Source organism: Cetorhinus maximus, chromosome 2, assembly GCF_964194155.1.
Source record: "Cetorhinus maximus chromosome 2, sCetMax3.hap1.1, whole genome shotgun sequence".
Classification (NCBI taxonomy): Eukaryota; Metazoa; Chordata; class Chondrichthyes; order Lamniformes; family Cetorhinidae; genus Cetorhinus; species Cetorhinus maximus.
In genome coordinates this window covers 186,389,856-186,410,119 of record NC_135880.1, presented here as the reverse complement: position 1 = coordinate 186,410,119, position 20,264 = coordinate 186,389,856, and the positions used below count along the sequence as shown (strand labels likewise).

General features: G+C 41.4%; 1 protein-coding gene across 2 annotated transcripts in view; it reads right to left on the bottom strand.

Moving 5' to 3' along the window:
• prdm10 (PR domain containing 10) overlaps window positions 1-20,264 on the bottom strand; it is a 200,775-nt gene that overhangs the window by 78,556 nt on the left and 101,955 nt on the right. For both annotated transcript variants that reach the window (XM_078530687.1, XM_078530696.1), the window contains exons 10-12: window positions 9,353-9,470; window positions 4,931-5,039; window positions 2,899-3,075 (exon numbers count right to left, since the gene is read on the bottom strand). In XM_078530687.1, the coding sequence (XP_078386813.1) occupies window positions 2,899-3,075; window positions 4,931-5,039; window positions 9,353-9,470 (404 nt within the window). The remainder of the gene's footprint in view (window positions 1-2,898; window positions 3,076-4,930; window positions 5,040-9,352; window positions 9,471-20,264) is intronic.

Here is a 20,264-nt window from a genome sequence, read left to right as displayed (position 1 = left end):
AAGGGAAACCAGGTTTAACCAATTTATTGGAGTTATTTGAAGAAGTAACAGGTGCTGTGGATAAAGGAGAGTGTATGTACTGAACTTAGATTTTCAGAAGGCATTTGACAAGGTGCCACAATGAAGGTTTTTATGGAAAACAGAAGCTTATGGTACAGGGGGTAACAAACTGGCATGGGCAGGAGATTGGCTAGCTAACAGGAAACAGGAGGAATGAATGGCTCATTCCTGGTTGGCAAGAGTGACGAGTGGTGTGCTGCAGGGGTCAATGCTGGGGCCTTAACTCTTTACAATTTATATAGATGAATTGAATGAAGGGGACTGAAGGTACGGTTGCTAAATTTGCTGTCGACACAAAGATAAAGAGGAAATTAAATTGTGAAGAGGACATAAGGAGGCTACAAAAAGATATGGATAGGTTAAGTGAGTGGGCAAAGATCTGGCAAATGGAGTATAATGTGGGAAAATGTGAAATTGTCCATTTTGGCAGGGAGAATAAAAAAGCAGCATATTATCTAAATGGTGAGAGATTGCAGCGCTCTGAGATACAGAGGGATCTGGGTGTCCTAGTGCATGAATCGCAAAATGTTAGCATGCAGGTGCAGCAATTCATTTGGCAAGCTCATGGAAGGTTATCGTTTATTGCAAGGGGAACTAAATGCAAGAGTAGGGGGGCGTTATGCTTCAGTTGTACAGGGCATTGGTAAGACCACATCTGGAGTACTGTGTGCAGAATTGGTCGTCTTATTTAAGTAAAGATGTAAATGCGTTGGAAGCAGTTCAGAGAGGTTTGCTTGGCTAATACCAGGAATGGCCGGGTTGTATTATGAGGGAAGGCTGGACAGGTTAGGCTTGTATTCGCTGGAGTTTAGAGAAGTAAGGGACGACTTGATTTAAACATATAACATCATGGCGGGATTTGACAGGATGGATGTGCAGGGACGCTTTCTTTTGTGAGAGAATCTAGAACTAGGGGTCACTGTTTAAAAAATAAGAGGTCGCCCACTTAAGACAGAAAAGACCCTCTCTCAGAGGGTCATGAATCTTCGGAACTCTCTTCCTCAAAAGGTGGTGAAGGCAGAATCTTTGAATATTTTTCAAGCAGAGGTAGATAGATTCTTGATAAGCAAGGGGGTGAAAGGTTATTGGGCATAGGGAGGAATGTGGGGTTGAGGTTAAAATCAGATTAGACATGATCTTGTTGAATGGCAGAGCAGGCTCGTAGAGCCGAGTGGCCTACTCCTTCTTCGAGCTCCTATGTTCGTATGAAGTCAACCAAATACTTGTTTGCTATGGACTAACCAAAATAATGCAAAAATATCCCACAACTTAAATAATTATATCTGCAATATGAAAACACTCACGTACATGGAGTAGAAATGGCACAGCATGGCATTAGGAGGTGCTCATTGGCAAACATTAATGAGGAATTTATTGCTCAATGCTAGGACATTGAAGTGTAACACAACACAGAAACAAATCAAGAAGCTCTCACATATCACTAAACGATTGTGTAATGTGACCCCACAATACAGAAGCTAGACAAATGACCTTCAATTCTGTTGTATCCATGCCCAAAGCCCACCATGGTTGTTCCCACATGCTTATTAAGTGCCTCAGTCAAGGAAAAACCCACCTGGAAATCCAACTGCGAAGCATATGGAAAAAGAAAATACTAAAATCAAGTTAAACACTACAACCAAGCCTGCCATTCAGTCATTTAACTGCAAGCAACTTCAAAGAAACAATCAAATGCAGATTCAGCATACAGATTAGACAAAATTAGGTTAGTGAAAGTATTAGTTAACATTTAGACAAACTGAATAGAAAGCTAGACAAGACAACAAGGCAATGCAGTCAAGAAATGCTGTAACCGGTACAGATATGGGCACAGAAAACTTCAGTGCAATCTCAGCAATCTTTGAGAGGCATCGGAGTGCAAAGTTAAGGTGTCACATCCTTAGTATTAATTCATCAGGTTGATATTATCCAGCATCTGTCTGCTGTCAAGGTCAGATAAGGGACCTATACGAAATCAGATTCCTGACAAATCCTTAGGCGAGTTTCACAGAGTAGCACTGCCAGCTCTCTTTCAAGGGCACAAATTGGCCTTTGTCAATGCATAGTATTTCTATGACATATAATCCTTTCACCATCACAAGCAATTCCAACAATAAAATCATTCTTGTGAGCCAACGGAATTGTGAAACTTTGTCACAGTGCATTACTGAATGCTCTGTTAGACAGATTGTATTTTCTAAAAGTTTTTCTTTTAACTGAGAAATTTTGCTCAAGTACGTTTTATGAATTAAAAGTGAACTGATTTAATTTAAACTTGAAAGCTTACTATATACATGAGATCACCAATTTTATTATGAGTGCAGCTTCAATGCCAAAGAGCCTCAATCAAGCAACAAAGATAGTCCCAAGAGTTGACCAAACTTCAGCAGGAGGGTATGTGCTCTGGAAAGCTCACCATAAAATTAGGTGAAGATCTGCAGCATTAGACATTCCTTCCCACCGCCTGGGTGATGCTGTGCAGAAAGAATCACCCGGCTGTTACAGCACCTGTCTGATTATTCAATGGGATGAAAGTTGGGCAATCCATTCTGCCAGAGTACTAGTCAGGAAGTAAAAAACACCTACCCCATGACCTTCAATCAACATTTGTCTGTTTGAACTAAAAATGAGACAAGTCCAGCAATATTAATCAGCTCGACTGACAGCATGATCCCTACATCATTCTTGCCAATACCAACAGCAATAATGCTATAGATCTCAAACCAACTACAAGATAGACAGGCCATTTCTTGGCTACAGCTCCTATTCAAATAGTTGCTACAATTCATGGAAATGTAACATTCTTTTTAATCGTCTATGGTTAACGTTGGCCATTACCCGTATTCGTTTATTGCGCCGCACTTCCTCTCCAGGGCTTGTAGTTGTGTTATTAGCAACACTGGAATCATTTTCCGGCTGCTCAGAGATAATTGTAGAGTCTTCCTCTTGATTCATTCCATTGGCCACAGGCTCGTCCGTGTCTTCGAAGCGACGCTTCATAGCAAACTGCAACGTCTGTCAGAATAGAACGACATGAGAAATGAACCTACACAGGGACACTATAGTCATTCCTCAGCCACTATCTGCAGTGGTGAACTGCAGAAAAGGTTGGTATCAAGTAAGTCAGTGACTAATCTCTACTAGTTTGTTGTAAATAAAGCTGTAAGAAGTTAACATTAGACAGGCACCATGTAATTGGCTATCATTGCTATAATCAAATCAGTGGCCACAGCAACAATATTTAACAGCAAGGCACATCATGCACCCAGTTAAAGGATTCTCTCCAGTGTATAAACTGCTTGTTAATAAACATATACACCAACATGTTAATTAGAGATCCAATGTTTCAGCATTTCCAGGTATTTAATTCAAAATACATGTACTTGAGTTGGGAGTAATTCCACAATTCAAATAGGCAGAAATATTCCTGGGCAGCATTTATAGATTTTGTTTGAAATTGTCAACAGCTAAGATAAGGGGTTATTTGGCTCAACGAGTTTACTGTTCATCCTAACATCTGACAGCATGATTCAAAGGTTTTGCCTCCATTAAGCTACTTAGATCATTGCAGGTATCTATCACTCCAGCATGAAATTAGCAGCTTCCTGGAAGATGCATCATTCTCAACTTGACACATCATATCCTTAAAACAAACAAGGAGATTGGCAGGCAAGATCTATCTTTCCAAAACTGTGCTGGCTGACATTTACTAGTTATTTTCATACAAGTAATCCTGAAATTTCCTGCTGATATTCAATTCCATTATTTTGCCTGTTGTTGACTGCATAGGCTCATATTTGGGTTTGCTTCATCAGGTTTTGACAACAGGTAGTTGTCTTATTTCCAATTCAGTGGGACCTTCTCCTGTCATGATGATTATCAATACTTTCAATGCTAATCACAACGCTAAGCACCCTTAGACATACACTATCTGCATCCTAGGATATATTACTTCTGAGTCCTTTCGCCCAGTCCTTGTGATGGCATAATATTTAACTGAGATTGCAGTACCGATGATGAGTGACATGCTCCAAATCTCTTCCACAGTGAATTTTGCCAGAAAATAATCCTTTCATAGGTTCCATTAATAGTTCCTCCTCAGTTTCACATCAAATGTCATTTGATAACCCTTGATAACCCTCTTGTTGTTTCTCTGGAAAACTTGTTTGATTGCATTTGGCTTTGCCAACTCTGCTCACTTTTATGTCCCTCTTGGTTCCTCAGCCTTCTGTTTTTAAATATTTTAGAGATTCCTGGATTCTTCACAGTGGATTCCTCTCTCTCTCCCTGCAGATTAGGTTGATTTTGTTTTACATAGGATATACAGCACAGAAACAGACCATTCAGCATTTATGGGGAGTTCGTCCTCCACAATTTCATGGGTGCAGAGGATGATGTTTTTAACCCAATCATGGCCCAAGTTGAGGGAACCTAGTTCAACACACATCACAGATAAAGCTTGAACATGCCGTTATCTGAATTCAAAAAGTGATCATTTGAGACATAATGAGCTGCCCGGGGAGCTCCTTTTTCATCAACTTAATTCTTTAACAGAATGCTTTAGTGCTCTAGCTCTCGTTGCTGCCTCAGCCAGGCAGGAACTGAAAGCCTGGTTCAGAGTGAGGCCATTACAACCAGCCACCCATGAAAAAAGGGAGTTGCAGGCTTTTTTCCTCTTGGATCATAGCAATTCTAACCAATATGGAGAGGTAGAGTTTGTTTCAAGGAATGAACAGTCATTTTCATTGCATATTGAACTTCAAGCTTTGTAAAGTAATGCTATTTTGTTCGGTATAGCTGCAGCTATCTTTAATCAGGCTTACTATTTCAGAAGGTTTAACAGGAGGCTTGGTTTGAATATCAGTTTTACCTCACTCTGTTCCGTAGCTGATTCTTGTCGGTTGAACTTTGGTGGACGGCCTGGTCGTCTCCCTGGACCAAACCGCCTCCTTCCTCGGCCACGACCTCTGCACTTTGACCTATCAGAGATCAGGTATGGTAAGACATTTGACAAAGTGAAGCACAAACTAGAAAAAGCAGCATCCCTGACTGAAGCAGAGTGTTCTAGGGACAAGTACATGTCCCTGGAAGATAGCTTCAGGGAGGAAAGCCTCAGCTTCTCATCCCTCTTATCACAACTATAACCGTTCAACACTAGTGATGTCCAATAAAACCTATGGTACACTTTTCCCATTATTTTTGTATCCTTTCTATATTAGGGTGACACATGTTGTCCTCGACTAGCAACCCAAACGTCATGAGTTTGGCTCCCACCATTTGGGAACATTTTGCAGGGAAATGAGCATTGGGAGGGCTTTATGGAACATACAGCTTGGGAGCTGATGAGACACATTCTCATGAGTGAGAAAGGAAGGGTATCCAAAGCTAGAGTTTCATAGGCTAAAGGAATTGAGATAAAAATGAAGCAGGAAAAGGAAGCTTATGATAAGTGTCAGAGATTCATAATACAATAGAGCATCAAGTAAAATATAGAAAGTGCAGAGCTGAAAAACAAAATAAAACAGCACAAAGAGAATGTATGAGAAAAGATTAGCAGACAACATAAAGGGAACTCAAAATTCATTTTAAACATCTGAACAGAAAAGGGGTAGTCAAAGGAAGGCTGGGTACGATTAGGTACAAAAAAAAATCTTCCTGTGGAGACAGAGGGCATGGCTGAGGTGTTAAATGAGGACTTGCATCTGTCACCAGATGGTACTATCCCATCCAATAGATTTGTCACATGTCTGTCATCTTACATGGAAAGAGGGATGCAGATAACAACACATACCAAAAAAAGGGGATGCTATCAATATAGGAGGGTGGAGAGAAATTGATTTGGATAAAAATAAAAAGGACTAGCATTTATATAGCACTGTTCACCACCACCAGACATCTCAAAGCATCTTACAGCCAATGGAGTGCTTTCTCATTTTGAAATATAGCGACTGTTGTAATGTAGGAAATGCTGTGGCTAATTTGCACTCAGAAAACTCCCACAAACAATGTGATATCAGATTATCTGGAAGTTTTTGTGATGCTGGTTAGGGGATAAATTTTGGCCAGGATACTGGAGATAATTCGTCACATGTCTGTCATCTTACATAGAAAGAGGGATGCAGATAACAACACACACCAAAAAAAGAGGATGCTGTCAATATAGAAGGAGGGAGGAGAGAAATTGATTTGGATAAAAATCTGAACAGCTCCTCGTCGAAATAGTGCCATAGGATCTTTAACACCCACCAAAGCAGGCTCATGGGGCCTTGGTTTAAGGTCTCATCCAAAAGGCAGCACTTCCAATAGCTCAGCAATCCCTCGTTACTGTACTGGAGTGTCAGCCTTTATATTTGTGTTCAAGCCCTGAAGTAGGACTTGAACCCAGAATGTTGGGCTTCAGAGGCAAGTGTGCTACCAACTGAGTCATGGCTGACATGGATAATAAAAAAGGGAAATAATTTATTCTATAATATTACATAGATATTATCATTGGCAATGTTAGTAAGTAAAGTGGAGGTACAAATGTGATTGAAGGCGCTGCAAAAGGTAGAAAAGTTATCCTATCCAGATGAACTGCATCATATGTTCTTGAGGAAGTAAGGGTGGAAATGGTGGAGGCTTTGGCCACAATCTTTCAATCCTCCTTGGATATGGCAGTGGTGCCAGAGGACTCCCTCTTCTTCCTGAGCTCCCCGCCATCACACAATTCGATTCACTCCATACGAGATCAAGAAATGGCTAAATGCACCAAACACACCAAAGTCTAAACATAGGTCCTGACATCATCCCAGGTTATAGTACTGAACACTTGGGCTCCTGAACTAACCAAATCCTTAGCCAAATTGTTCCAATGCAGCTACAACAACACTGACATCTACCCAACAATACAGAAAGTTGCCCAGGTCTGTCCTGTCCATAAAATTGGATAAATCCAATCCAGCAATTGCTGCTCTATCAGTCTACTCTCAATCATCAGCACAATCACAAAGATAAAAATCTACCATGAATCAGCAAAATAGAATTTAATTTTTTTACTTTGCATTTCAAATAGCCACTGATCTACTTTCATGTAGTAACCTGGCACAATTTTATTAACATAATTGAAAAGGATTTATCACAAAAACATTGCATTTTTAATAAGAGTGGTCCTCCATCTGCGAGTAACCTGATATAAGTCATATAAAATGACAAAAATACGACACTGAATCATTTACTTGTTCTATTGGTATACACTAGTAAGTTTCTTCTTAAATTAAGTATCTTTAATATAAAAAAAAATTGAAAACTAGTTCCTGTGCACCTAAAAAACAAGCTCAATTTGAAGAGCCTCCTCAAACGCCAAAATGAGTGCAATCAGTAGAAACTCTCCATCCTACTTATTTCAGTCTGGGGGCACAGCTGGTTTTGTAGGTGGTATTGGCTTCCAGTGACAAAATACACAATAAATGGGAGAATACTGAGAAGTATAGAGGAAGGGAGGGATCGTGGAGTGCACGTCCAAAGATCCCTGAAGGCAGCAGGACAGGTTGATAAAATTGCAGCTATGAGGAAAGATTGGATAGGCCGGGGCTGTGTTTTCTTGGAACAGAGGGGGCCGAGGGGCGATTTGATTGAGATGTGCAAAATTGTAAGGGGTGTAGATAGAGTGGATAGGAAGGGCCTATTTACCTTAGCAGAGAGGTCAGTGACTAGGGAGCATAGATTTTAGTGATTGGTAGAAGGATTAGAGCGGAGATGAGAAAAAATGTTTTCACCCAGAGGATTGTGGGGGTCTGGAACTCACTGCCTGAAAGGGTAGTAGAGGCAGAAACCCTCAACTCATTTAAAAGATGTCTGAACATGCACCTCAAGTGCCGCCACCTGCAGGACTACGGACCAAATTCTGGACAGTGGGGTTAGGCTGAGTGGCTCATTTTTCGGCCGGCGCAGACACAGTGGGACATCATGTGCCTTCTGTGCCGTAAACTTTCTACAATTCTATGAAATGTATTTTAAACCAATGTTGAAGATTGTGGAAATTTGATTTACACTTACAATTCTACCACCCAATGCACAGTTTGACCAATTTCAGCTGCTAACTAGCAAAAACTCTACGCTGACAGCTTTAACTCTCCTAAAACAATTCAGAACCTGAGAGAAAGATAATCCATACTTAAATTAATTACTTTTCAGTACCAGGTAGGTTGATTGGCAGTCATTAGCTCTTACAATATCAGTAAGAAGGTACTTATGCTTGTATATCTATTGCAGATTCAGTTCTTATCATCTGCACAAATATAGCAAACACACACCATTCAATACATGCCAATGGGTGAGCCAGAGCGCAAGAAACTATTTTTACAAAGCTAACAAGCAAAGCGCCAAATGTGCCTCCCTGGTAATTTAACAGCAAAATTTGGTTCAATATTTTAGGCTATGATATATGAGTAATTTGAGATATAATGTAGCATGTTTAACAGGCTGGGAGGAATAGGTAACTTTGAACTTATGGTTCCCAAAATTTTCCTCCACAATAGTTTTTCCAACCTCATGTCTGGGACTGTATGGGCTAATTGATGGAGATTGATTGCCAAGATGAGATAACAACTTCATTATAGTTGGGTCATGCAGCTGCCAGGATAGTATAAGGTGAACTATGTGGATCTTCTTCATTTGCTGCCTAGCAATTCCTATGTTTAAAATGGGAAATTGGGATGAGTTAGCAACTGTATCACTACTACTACTGTAACTACTGATGTTAGATTCACATCAGTAGGAATATTAGTAAAGACCATAACTAAAGGTAAAGGAAAAATTAAATCTTAGAAAGGTATGGATTGATCAGAGATGGTTAATGCAGATTTGTGTTTGTGAAATGCAGGCCATGTGTGGTTAACCTGATTGAGGGAATAACAAGGTATTTATCCAGGTAGTGTGTAGTAGTGGAGTTTAAATGGACATTCAGAGAACAGCTGATCAAAGTCCTTCATAGAAAATTGGTTAAAAAAATTGGAGCTTATGGTATTTAGGCAGCAAATAAATGTTTTAGGGTTAAATTAAGAGCTATCAAAACAAATGGTGAGGATACATCTGAAATACTGTCAACAGCTTTGGAAGCCACAAAAGAGAAGGGATGAGAGAAGGATAGACGCAGACACACAAAAACAGGGAGGGAGAGACAAACACAAAGAGGGGGCAAAGGGCAAATAGAAAGAGGGAGGCGCACACACACACACAAGAGACACAGAGACAAGACAGGGAAACAGATAGCTGGGAGTGGCTGTGATGATTCTACATGCATTCACAGGTGTACCTGCTGAAGAAATCCAGCTTCTCATCATGCATGTTGAGATGTTGCTGGAGCTGCTCAGAGCTGGTGAACCGACGGTTACACTCGTAGCAGGGCCAGTTTTTTTCCTGGTCTCTTAGGACTAAGGAAGAAACAAACACAAAACATCTCAGTGGTTACCTACAAAAAAAATGCATTTATATTCTGCTTCAATGTGAACGCTGATTCTAATTTTTCAAGAAATGTCACTTTGCTGGGCACTGTATATTGTTTGAAAATAATCTTTTACGTTAAACACAAACTTAGAGATAGAAATGAGCTTTCTACTGATGAGAACAATAAGAGAGGGGGTGTAACACAAGAACAAAATAGATTTGAAATATTTGTATTGGATAGACAAAATATCTCGTTAGAAATAACCACATATACACAGTAAAGAAATAAATTAGGCCAGTAGCTGCTACAGTGAGGCCTGCACCGGGTCAGTACTCTCTTCCTGGGGTGAGAGGATTTAAGTCACTCAGAACTCCTGAAGGCCAAGTTTCTCAATTTACAGCAGAATCAACTGTATTGGAATACTGGATTTTGGGAATGAGGTGGGTTTTGGGAGGAGGGAGTGGAAAGGGAGCCTTAAATTTATCAATTTCAGTGTCCCCACTGAGTGCCAGGGAAGCTCAACCAAGCTACCAGATCTTATATACATGCAATGCTTTTTGTATTACAGGAAAGGGGCTAAAGTCTAAAGGAATTAGACCAAGTTAATTTGCTGGGAATACACATTAGATTAGTCTGCATAATTTAAAAATCAAGGGAATCTTTTGCTAATTTCATATTGCTAGTATACAGCACTGCAAAAAAGCACTCACATTTATAAAGTGCCATTCATATCCTTAGGTCCCAAAGTGCTTTACGACCAATGAAATATTTTGACACGTAGTCACTGCTCTAACATAGCACAAATTCCCACAAACAAGATAATGAACAGATAATCTGTTTTATTGATGTTGTTTCAGACAATTATTGGCCAGAACACTGGGGAGAAGCTCATGTTCTCCCTCAAACAGTGCCATGGGATCTTGAACAGGCAGATACAATGTCAATTTAGCTTCCCAACGACCTTCAGTAGTGAATTAACTCCAATAGTCAGCAGAGGCCCATGAAAGACACGATTGTGGTACAACAGTCAAAAATCTAGACAGTCATAGAAATACAGTATCTTATAACAATCAGGCCTTTCAGCCCACCATGCCTATGCCTGCTCTTTGAAATTTTAATCCCATATTTTTCCCTGTAACCCTGCAAATTAGTCCTCTTCCAAGTACATGTAACAACTGAATTTTGAAAGTTCTTATGGAATCTACTTAGACCACTCTTTCAGGTATTGTGTTCCAGATAGTTAGTAAAAACATAAGGATTACTTCATCTGGCAATTTTGCAATTAATCTGGATCTCAAGATGAATTCCAGACTACAGAATGTTAAAAATGCCAATTGTACTCAATCATTCACGTATTTATCTATTAATTTGTGCCTTTGCACAACAGCAAATCAACAGACACAGCATTTCCAAAAAATTGTTTAGTTTCTGACATTGGCCAGGCCTGTAACTCATGGGGGAGAATTTTCTCCCTGTCGGGCGGGAGCGGAGCTGATCGTGGGCGGCGATCAGCTACGCGCCGTCATTTTACATGGGCAGGCCAATTAAGGCCTGCCCAGCATGACACGTACCCAGAAGCACTGAGCACTACCTGTGGGGCGGGGGGGAGGAAGGAGAGTTGGGACACACGTGAAAGAGCGCAGAAATCTCCCTGAGGCAAGGAGCTGCCTCAGGGGGGTTAATTTCATAGTAAAACATTGGAAAAACAAAAAAATAAAATTACTTAGACATGTCCCCTCATGTGACATTGTCACATGAGCTGGGACATGTTTATAAATTTTCATAAAACATTTTATCTAATTAATAAACCCTTCATGAAACCTCATTCTGCCCAAGGATGAGGTTGCATGAAAAATGCCTGGGCTCTTCGCCTGCTCGCTAACCTTAAGGTTGGATGGGCAGCCCTGACAAATACTTCAATTAATTCATTAATGGCCCTAAAAGGCCTTTGAGAGTTCGGCGGGCGCGCAGCCGACTCCGTGCACGCCCACCGAACTGAAGGTCAGAATAATACGCGATGACGTCGGCACGCACGCCCAACATCACCGCGCATCATTTTACCCGTTGGTGTGCAAGGCCCGCCCCCACATGCCGAACAGCAGGTTCTGCCCATGATTTACAAGCACCTACACAGTGAAATGAACTCTCCAACAGGTTTGACAGCAGATAAAACAATTGGGCAATATCCTGGCACAAAAAACTGGGAAGCAACCTTGAGTAACGACTCATAGTAAACGCAAAGAAATCCTCTCCGGTGTGAATACCAAATCAGATACAGCTAATGTATGCTGACAGCTACCAGGTCACTGACTCTATGGGTGGACTAAAGCCAACAAAAGTGTTGTCCTCAGTTAATCAAACAGCAAATAAATTAACTTATGAAGAATTAAATAAAGGTTCACAATAGAAGGTCTTGTGAAGGCGAAATAGGATGCAACATTTGAAGGTGATCAATCAATAAACCAAACACAAACAGTTCATGAAAGACCAAAGTAGCCATTGTACGAATGTGAGTAGAGCTGGCTTTTCGTTGGATGCATTCCATAATGTGAGGGCCACAGTACTAACTTTGACCAACTTACTTAAACATGATTGCATCTTGTATTATAAGCATCATTAGTGGGTGCCTGCATGAACTGAGCAAGTTGTCAGTTTTCAGTAGTGAGAGATCCAATTGCAACACATTGGCTTTTCAATCACAAGTTCTCAGCCAAAGCATTCCTGGATTGCAATGCAATATTGGCTCCTCAACTATGAGAGCACTCTCCTATGATTAGTAGAATACTCTCCTATGATTAGTAGAATACTCTCCTATGATTGGTAGAATACTCTCCTCACTCACTGCTATGATGTTTGATCACAAGTTAAAGGCGATGAATGGTGGCGAACATCAGTAATCCCTTCCGCTCATATCTCTCATACTATACATGAGATTGGGGGAATTGGGGAAAAACAAACTGAAACCTTTGGCAAGGAGACATTCCCCAGCAACATTCTCCCCCCCGCCTCAACTAATCCATTATAATAAGAACAAAAATTGTTGGAAAAACTCAGCAGGTCAGGCAGCGTCTGTGAAGAGAAACATCATTTCAGGTTAATGACATTTAATCGGAACTCAGTAAACTCTGTTTCTCTCCACAGATGCCTCCCGATCTGCTACGTTTTCCCTGCATTTTCTGTTCTTATTTCAGATTTCCAGCATCTGCAGCATTTTGCTTTTGTTTCAAATAATCTATTTTCTTGTAAAAATACAGGAATCAGCCCTGGGAGCAAAAAGCAAGCAGATCCATAAATTTTCAACATTTCGTGAACAACTATAAGTGGCAGAATACTACCGCAACCTTGCCTATCCCTGGTGTTAAGACTCTGAAATCTAATGAAACAGTTGTTCAATTCAGTGTAAATAAGCAAGTACAATATTCTCTGATGCACCAAGTGTGCACAGGCAGTTAGTAATAACCTGGGATGCTGCTAAGGGACCAGATAGAACCGTTGTTTCCAAAGGCAAAAGCAATCTCAGAAATGCTCAACGACAGACCCGCATTGCGATAAGGGAGTTGATATCTATTGGGTCTATTACCACAATCCAGTCCCCTAGATATACCTGAATAATCTGAGGCAGAATGACCATTTTGAACTTTTTCTACTAACAACTTTTGAAAATTATGAACTCTACTCTTGAGACAAGCCTCTTGACTTCTTGATCATTACAAATTATCTTGGGCGAAACATTGTTCCTTCTGTTCAGAATGATTTTGAAATTTCCCTGATGCCAGCAACATAACTATCATGATAAGGACAAACAAGTGATATGATTGGACTAACCAATGAAACATAAGTATAGTGACACCATTTCCGAACATCTCAAAAGTCCATGCATTTGCCAAGAAACTTCTGTACGCATCACCTAGTAAGTGGTGAGGAGTTTGGGTAGAAAGACACATTCATTGCTGAGAAGTCAGGCAAGGTCATTGACGCATGGGTCATGATATAAGCCATTGTTGTGCGGGAAACTGAAAATCCAAGGGTGTGCTGTGCTGCTCATTGAGCAGTGACTTTAGAAGGGAGTCAAGCTTTTTCTTAGCCATCCTTAAAATTATTCCTAGGTTCTTCCACTGCTTTTGGAAATTTCTCAACCTGTTCAGCAAAGTTATCCTTCCCATCGATCAGAGGTTGCTGATTGGGAACAATGCTAGGCACAGCCATGCAGTTTGGCATAACAATGCCAGATAATACAATCTTGCTAACGTTGAGAGCTTGCCCACAGAAAGCTGTGCATATTCCTCAACAAACAAGAGGAGTGCAATGGGGATGTTAACTTGTTTTGGTGATTGCCTACATTTGTGGAGACATTCGAGCACAAACATTTCTTGCAAATTTGTGGTTCAAGTGTATCCATGTATATGCAACTATGTTTTGGGAACTCCAATTTGACGCTTGCATGATAGACTTTGCATTTTCAGAAAAAAAGTTGGGGGAGCATCTGTAGCTGGGATATTATACAATGTTCTGACAAGATTTGCCAGGTCATTCAATATCAATCTACTTTGCGGACACCTTGCATATCTAACAAAAACACTCCAGGATTAAAAGTGCGCCATATTCAGGCAGGCACAGGAAACCTCACCAAAGTTACTTCTTGTGATTGATATGCGATCTGGAGGAATGGCTCTATTCCACAGTTGGGAACATTGAGGTTGGAGTCAAACCTTAGTTGCTGTGATTCCTCCAGCCCTTGAAGACTGGACTAAGATTCTAGTGGTTCCTTACAGGCTCACTGGCTATGGTGATCCAGTTATTCCCCTAAAGGAAACAGGTATAAATGGGGATGTTTAGGGAGCTGAATCCTTTATGCAAAGCATTCTGCCATCCTTAAGAGTCGAAATCTGACTACCTTCCAAAGAGGAAACTACCGGTGACAGTAGATGGAAGAATGATAATAACGAGGGGAGGTGAGGTTAACAAGGTCACAGCCCTAACATATATTAACCTCGGAAAAAGCATGCTCTGCATCTTTCTCAAATTCCTCTTCTAGGGAAGACTGCACCAGTATCTCTCAGAGAGAAGCTGCTAGAAAACAGGGTGATAAGAAGAACCATTTACATTGCCACTATGAGTATACAGCTATGTTTATTTTATGCAGCACTGTGGGTGTACCTACGTGACATGGACTGCTGCACTTCAAGAAAGCAGCTCACCAACACCTTCTCAAGGGCAATTAGGGATGGGCAACAAATGTTAGCCTAGGCAGTGAAGCCCATTTCCCATCAAACAATGAACAAAAAATAAATGTAGAGAGTCTTCCCTGGTAGTACTGGCTCTCCTAGTTCCTTTCCAAGAGATATTTTCTATTTGGTTTTACACTGTATTTGCGGTTCTGTTGAAAGATGACTCGTACAGAAAGGGACCACGAAAGACTTAGTACACAGTTCTGAATCATCAAAATTGATCTCTTTGCGGTGATTCTGTGACAGGATCATTGTTGCCTGACTAAATCAGGAGTTTCCCCCACAGCACATAATATTCAATCACAATCAAGTCCTCAAGGTCACCTTATTTCTAAGGTACCTTGCCTCCAGAGGGTGTCAGCACCACACCCTGAGAGTATACAACAGTGTCTAACAAAAGCAACCCAATCAGTGACTCCTAACCACTCACCAGTCTCTTGCTTGGAATTGCTTGGAGATTTCTGCACTCTCTCCACTGTCATGGACTTAGCCTCTGCCTGTCCCCACAAAGTGTCTCCATCTTCAGTGTCTTCCCAAATGAACCTTCTCCCATTTTAGTTGGTCACCATGAGTTGGTGGAGATGTTTGACCTCTTCAGGGATGCTTTGAGGACATCCCAAATATTGGTTCAGTGGAGATGGCTTTGAGTGATTTAGAACATCAATGTTGGACATGTTGGCTTGGCTAAAGACTTTGTTGTTGCACCACCTTTCTTGTTACTGGGTTTGGAGGATGTTTTGAAGACAGTGCTGGTGGTGCATTGAGATACCTGCATACCCTTAGTTTTGGGTTTGAGATCCTGATCCTCTTCTTCTGAGAAGCTCAATAACTAAAGTTGGAGTGATTTTGGTTTTGAATTGAAGGCGGCGTGCAACAGCCAGGTCCTGGTGGAGTTGATGGGATGAAGGGCCAGGATCATCAACAACCTCGAAAAATCTATCCAAGAACTGTTTTCTTTTGCTTCTCCCAATAGATCACTCTGTGCCAGTTAATGAAATCATTGATCCTGTGCACTTAGGCATTGCGTCCTCTGGTGGGGTCATCCTCTGTGAAGATTTCCATTGCTTCTTCCATGTGTTAGAAAGGTCCTGACATTGTTTCATTGACAAAACTTGTGGGGTTGGTGTTTCAGCACGGTCTTCCTCTTCAGCTCATCGACTCTCTAGTTACATTAAATCTTCATGAGACAATTCCTCTTTGTGGGATGCAAGCAATTCCAACACGTCAGCCTCAGCTACTTCATCAAAGCCAGCCTTCCCTCGTCGAGGTGATGATTTCACTCCGAACCTCAGAGATAGCATAGTAAGATTCTCTGTGGTTGCAGAAACTGGGGCCTCAATATCTGTGATGTCTCCAACTGGTACACCACTGAGGGCTTAAACTTAAAATCTTGTGCAGTGTTTCCACCAAGCAGAACAAGTAAGCGATCTTTGGCAGCTTTAAATCCTGGCATCGTCTTCTCCTCTTTCAAAATGTACTTCTGTCTGTGACATACGCTTCCAAAAAGCCTCGTCCCCATGTTAAAAACTTGTTTTGGTAAGTAGCCACTTCTTCAATGACTCTCTTCAAATAGTCAGGGAGCTCATCAGCTGCTTCTAGTGTATCAACACTAGCTGTTTCACTGGACATTTTAATATTGTGCTGATAGGAATGCCTCTTGAAAATTGAATTCTCCATGGCTAGCATTGAAACTTTCTGACTGAGGATTCTCACTTGGCTCATTCTGTAAGTCTTCATACAGGTATTTGGCTTTTTATTGGATGACCATCAAACAAAGAGGCACCTGCACTGGTTTTGGTCTTTGATCCAGACTGACAAGTATCCTTCCATGTTCTCTATGTCGCCGATTCTAGTCCAACTCACCCAGCCAGCACTTAAAGGTGTAACACTTACACACTTTGATTTTGTCAGTTACTATGGAGCATTCTCACCGACATAGGGGAAAGCCCAAACACTAGCAATATCAACTGCTCATTCTTCAGTCTCAAGACATTTTAAAACATCCAATTTCACTGCTAGGCTGATAAGATTTTCTTGCTTTCTTTGCAGCAGCAGACTCACTACCACCACTCACTGGACATTTCTGACTTGTGTTTAGAAGTGATTCCATGGGAGTGCAGTACAAAAACAGATGCCCGAAATAAGGGACTTGAAAATGACTCTTCTGTCTCACCTTTTTTAAAATTCATTCATGGGATGCGGGTGTTGCTGGCTAGGCCACCATTCATTGCCCATCCCTAACTGCCCTTGAAAAGGTGGTACTGAGCTGCCTTCTTGAACTGCTGCAGTCCCCGTGGTGCAAGTACGCCGACAGTGCTGTTAGGAAGGGAGATCCAGGATTTTGGCCCAGCGACAGTGAAGGAATGGTGATATATTTCTAAGCCAGGATGGTGAGTGGCTTGGAGGGGAACTTCCAGGTGGTGTTATTCCTATGTTTCTACTGCCCTTGTCCTTCTGGATGGCAGCGGTTGTGAGTTTAGAAGGTGCGGTCTAAGGAGCCTTGGTGTTCCTGTAGTGCATCTTGTAGATGATACACACTGCTGACACTGTGTGTCAGTGGTGGAGGGAGAGAATGTTTGTGGATGGGGTGCCAATCAGGGAGGCTGCTTTGTCCTGGATTGTGTCAAGCTTCTTGAGTGTTGTGGGAGCTGCACTCATCCAGGCAAGTGGGGAGTATTCCATCACACTCCTGACTTGTGCCTTGTAGATGATGGACAGACTTTGGAGACTCAGGAGGTGAGTTACTCGCTGCAGCCTCTGACCTGCTCTTGTAGCCACAGTATTTATATGGCAAGTCCAGTTCAATTTCTGGTCAATGGTATGCCCCAGGATGTTCATAGTGGCGGATTCAGTGATGGAAATGCAATTGAAAGTCAAAGGGTGATGATTACCCCTTGTTGGAGATGGTCATTGCCTGGCACTTGTGTAGCATGAATGTTACTTTCCATTTGTCAGCCCAAGCCTGGATATTGCCCAGATCTTGCTGCATTAGAACATGGACTGCTTCAGTATCTGATAGTCATGAATGGTGAACATTGTGCAATCGTCAGCGAACATCCCCACTTCTGACCTTATGATGGAAGGAAGGTCATTGATGAAGCATTTTGGTTGGGCTGCAGACACTACGCTGGGGAACTCCTGCTGTGATGTCCTGTAACTGAGATGAGTGACCTCCAACAATCACAACCATCTTCCTTTTTGCTAGATATGACTCCAACCAGTGGAATGCTTTCCACCCCCTCCACCCCCCCCCCCCTCCCCCCCACCCCCAATTGCTGTTGACTCCAGTTTTGCTGGGGCTCCTTGATGCCACACTCAGTCAAATGCTGCCTTGATGTCAAGGGCAGTAATTGCTGCTGAAAATGGCTCTCTCACTGGCTTTAAAATGGCTCCTGCCTCACCTGCTGCAGCTTCAAACAAGGGCCAGACTTGGGGGACTCCAAAATTAATTAGAAGATTGCAGAGTCAGCCTCCTGAAGGTTAGGTATTATGCGTCCTGTATTTTCATCCAAACAAACTCTGAGACATAGAAAGCAATTTAACCTGTGTGCAGTAGCAAATGCCTCTATCTCATGGACTTCAAAATAGTTTCTGAGCCTCACCCACAGCAAGCATGCCTGAAGCCCCAAAACATAATCAGCTTGAAGAGTCAAGAAATGGGCTTTTTTCACAGAAATTAGCAGTAAATAAAACTCTTGGGTTGGACATTCTTTATTCAGAACATTGCTTCAGTTTTTTAAAAAATTGAAGTTCCTTCTAGTTCCTCCTCCACCTCACTTCCTTCACAATGGCGCCGATCGGGTCACGAGACCCAATATCAGATCAACATTAAATGATCCAAAGCGCAACATAAAAACAGAAATCGTAAATCTGACTCCAGACCCACAGCAATGTGGTTGACTCTAAAATGCCCTCGGAACATTCCAGTCACACTTCCCTGCTTTTTTCCCATAGCCTTGCTGTTGGGAGTTTATTACAGACAATTAAATTACCTGAAAGAAATCAAGAAAGGTATTTGAAAGCAGTTAGAAAGATTTTCAGATAATGGGGACTTCAGCCACCCTACGATAAACTGGGATAGACAAAGGTTTGTGGTAAAATGTGGAGACAATCCTAGACTACATCCAGAACGGATTCTGCAATCAACCAGGAAGAACGCAGTGCTTGGTCTGGTTCTAGCTAATGAAACAGGGCCAGTAAATAACCAGGAGAAATCAGAAGACAAGGATCTATGAAAAAAATGAGGCTTTAAATGTGCTAAATATAAAGAAGGGGTTAAAAATAGTTTGGGACATTGAGATCATGAAAGGCACTATATAGTTACAAATCTTCATTTTTCCCGTTTGATAAAGTAAGAAGGAAAGCAAAAGATAGATTACCAAGGATAAGAAAACTGGCAGTGACAGGATTATTGAATATCCCAGCACTGAAAAGTCCAAAGCATATCAAATATCCAGAAGCCAGCTCGTCGAACTCCACTCGTTCCTATTCATAAAATTACATAGAAGCCATGTAACACATGCAGACCCCATACATTCCAATCAGTCCACATCGGTATTTGTTCTTCACCCACGCAATTGTGCCTTCCATATTTCCATATCCCATTTTTTCCCTTTCCTCTAATCACCTATCCAACTTATTCTAAACTGCTCATGTAGTCTTCGCTTCAGTCACTAACTCTGGTAGCACATTCCACAGTGCCTCAGTCCAGTGTGATAATAGATTCTGAAAATGCTGTAAAAACTCAGCAGGTCTGGCAGCATCTGTGGGGCGAGAAACAGAGTTAACGTTAGAGTCTGTTCTTCAGAGCTCTGAAGAAGAGTCAAACTGACTCTAAGCTTTAACTCTGTTTCTCTCTCCACAGATGCTGTCAATACTGCTGAGTTTTTCCAGCATTTTCTGTTTTTATTTCAGATTTCCATCAGCCGCAGTATTTTGCTCATACTATATTGTCAAAATAGATTCGCCTGCTCTCTGTCCTAAAGGTCTTAGGTTTCATCTTGTTTCTAGGCCCCCCTCATTCTAGACCTCTTAATCACTGGAAACAGTTCATTTTGATCCACTTTGCCCCATCCCTTGCCCCATCCCTTTTAATTTTAGCCATCTCACCAACATCACTCTTTCATTTCTGACCAAATTAAAATAATCCAGTTTCTGAAAGGTCACCTCGACTTGAAATGTCAACTCTGTTTCTCTCTACAGATGCTGCCCAACCTCCTGAGCATTTCCAGTTTTAATTTCAGATTTCCAGCATTCACAGTATTTTGCCTTTGTATCAGTTTCAGCAGTGTTACTTCATACCAGACATCCCGGTGAATATGTGCTCTGCTGTTTCTATTACTTCAGCATCCTTCTATAGTCTGAAGGCTAAAACTCAACACAGTACTTCAACTGTGGTCTTACTGATTTTTTTTGTACATTCACCATTAGATTTCTTTTATATTCTATACTTCTGGCCATAAAACCCCATATACCATTAGTTTTATTCATAGCTTTACCAACTTTAAGTGCTGCATTCAGGTCTTAACTGGAATCCTGAAATCTTTGTGTTC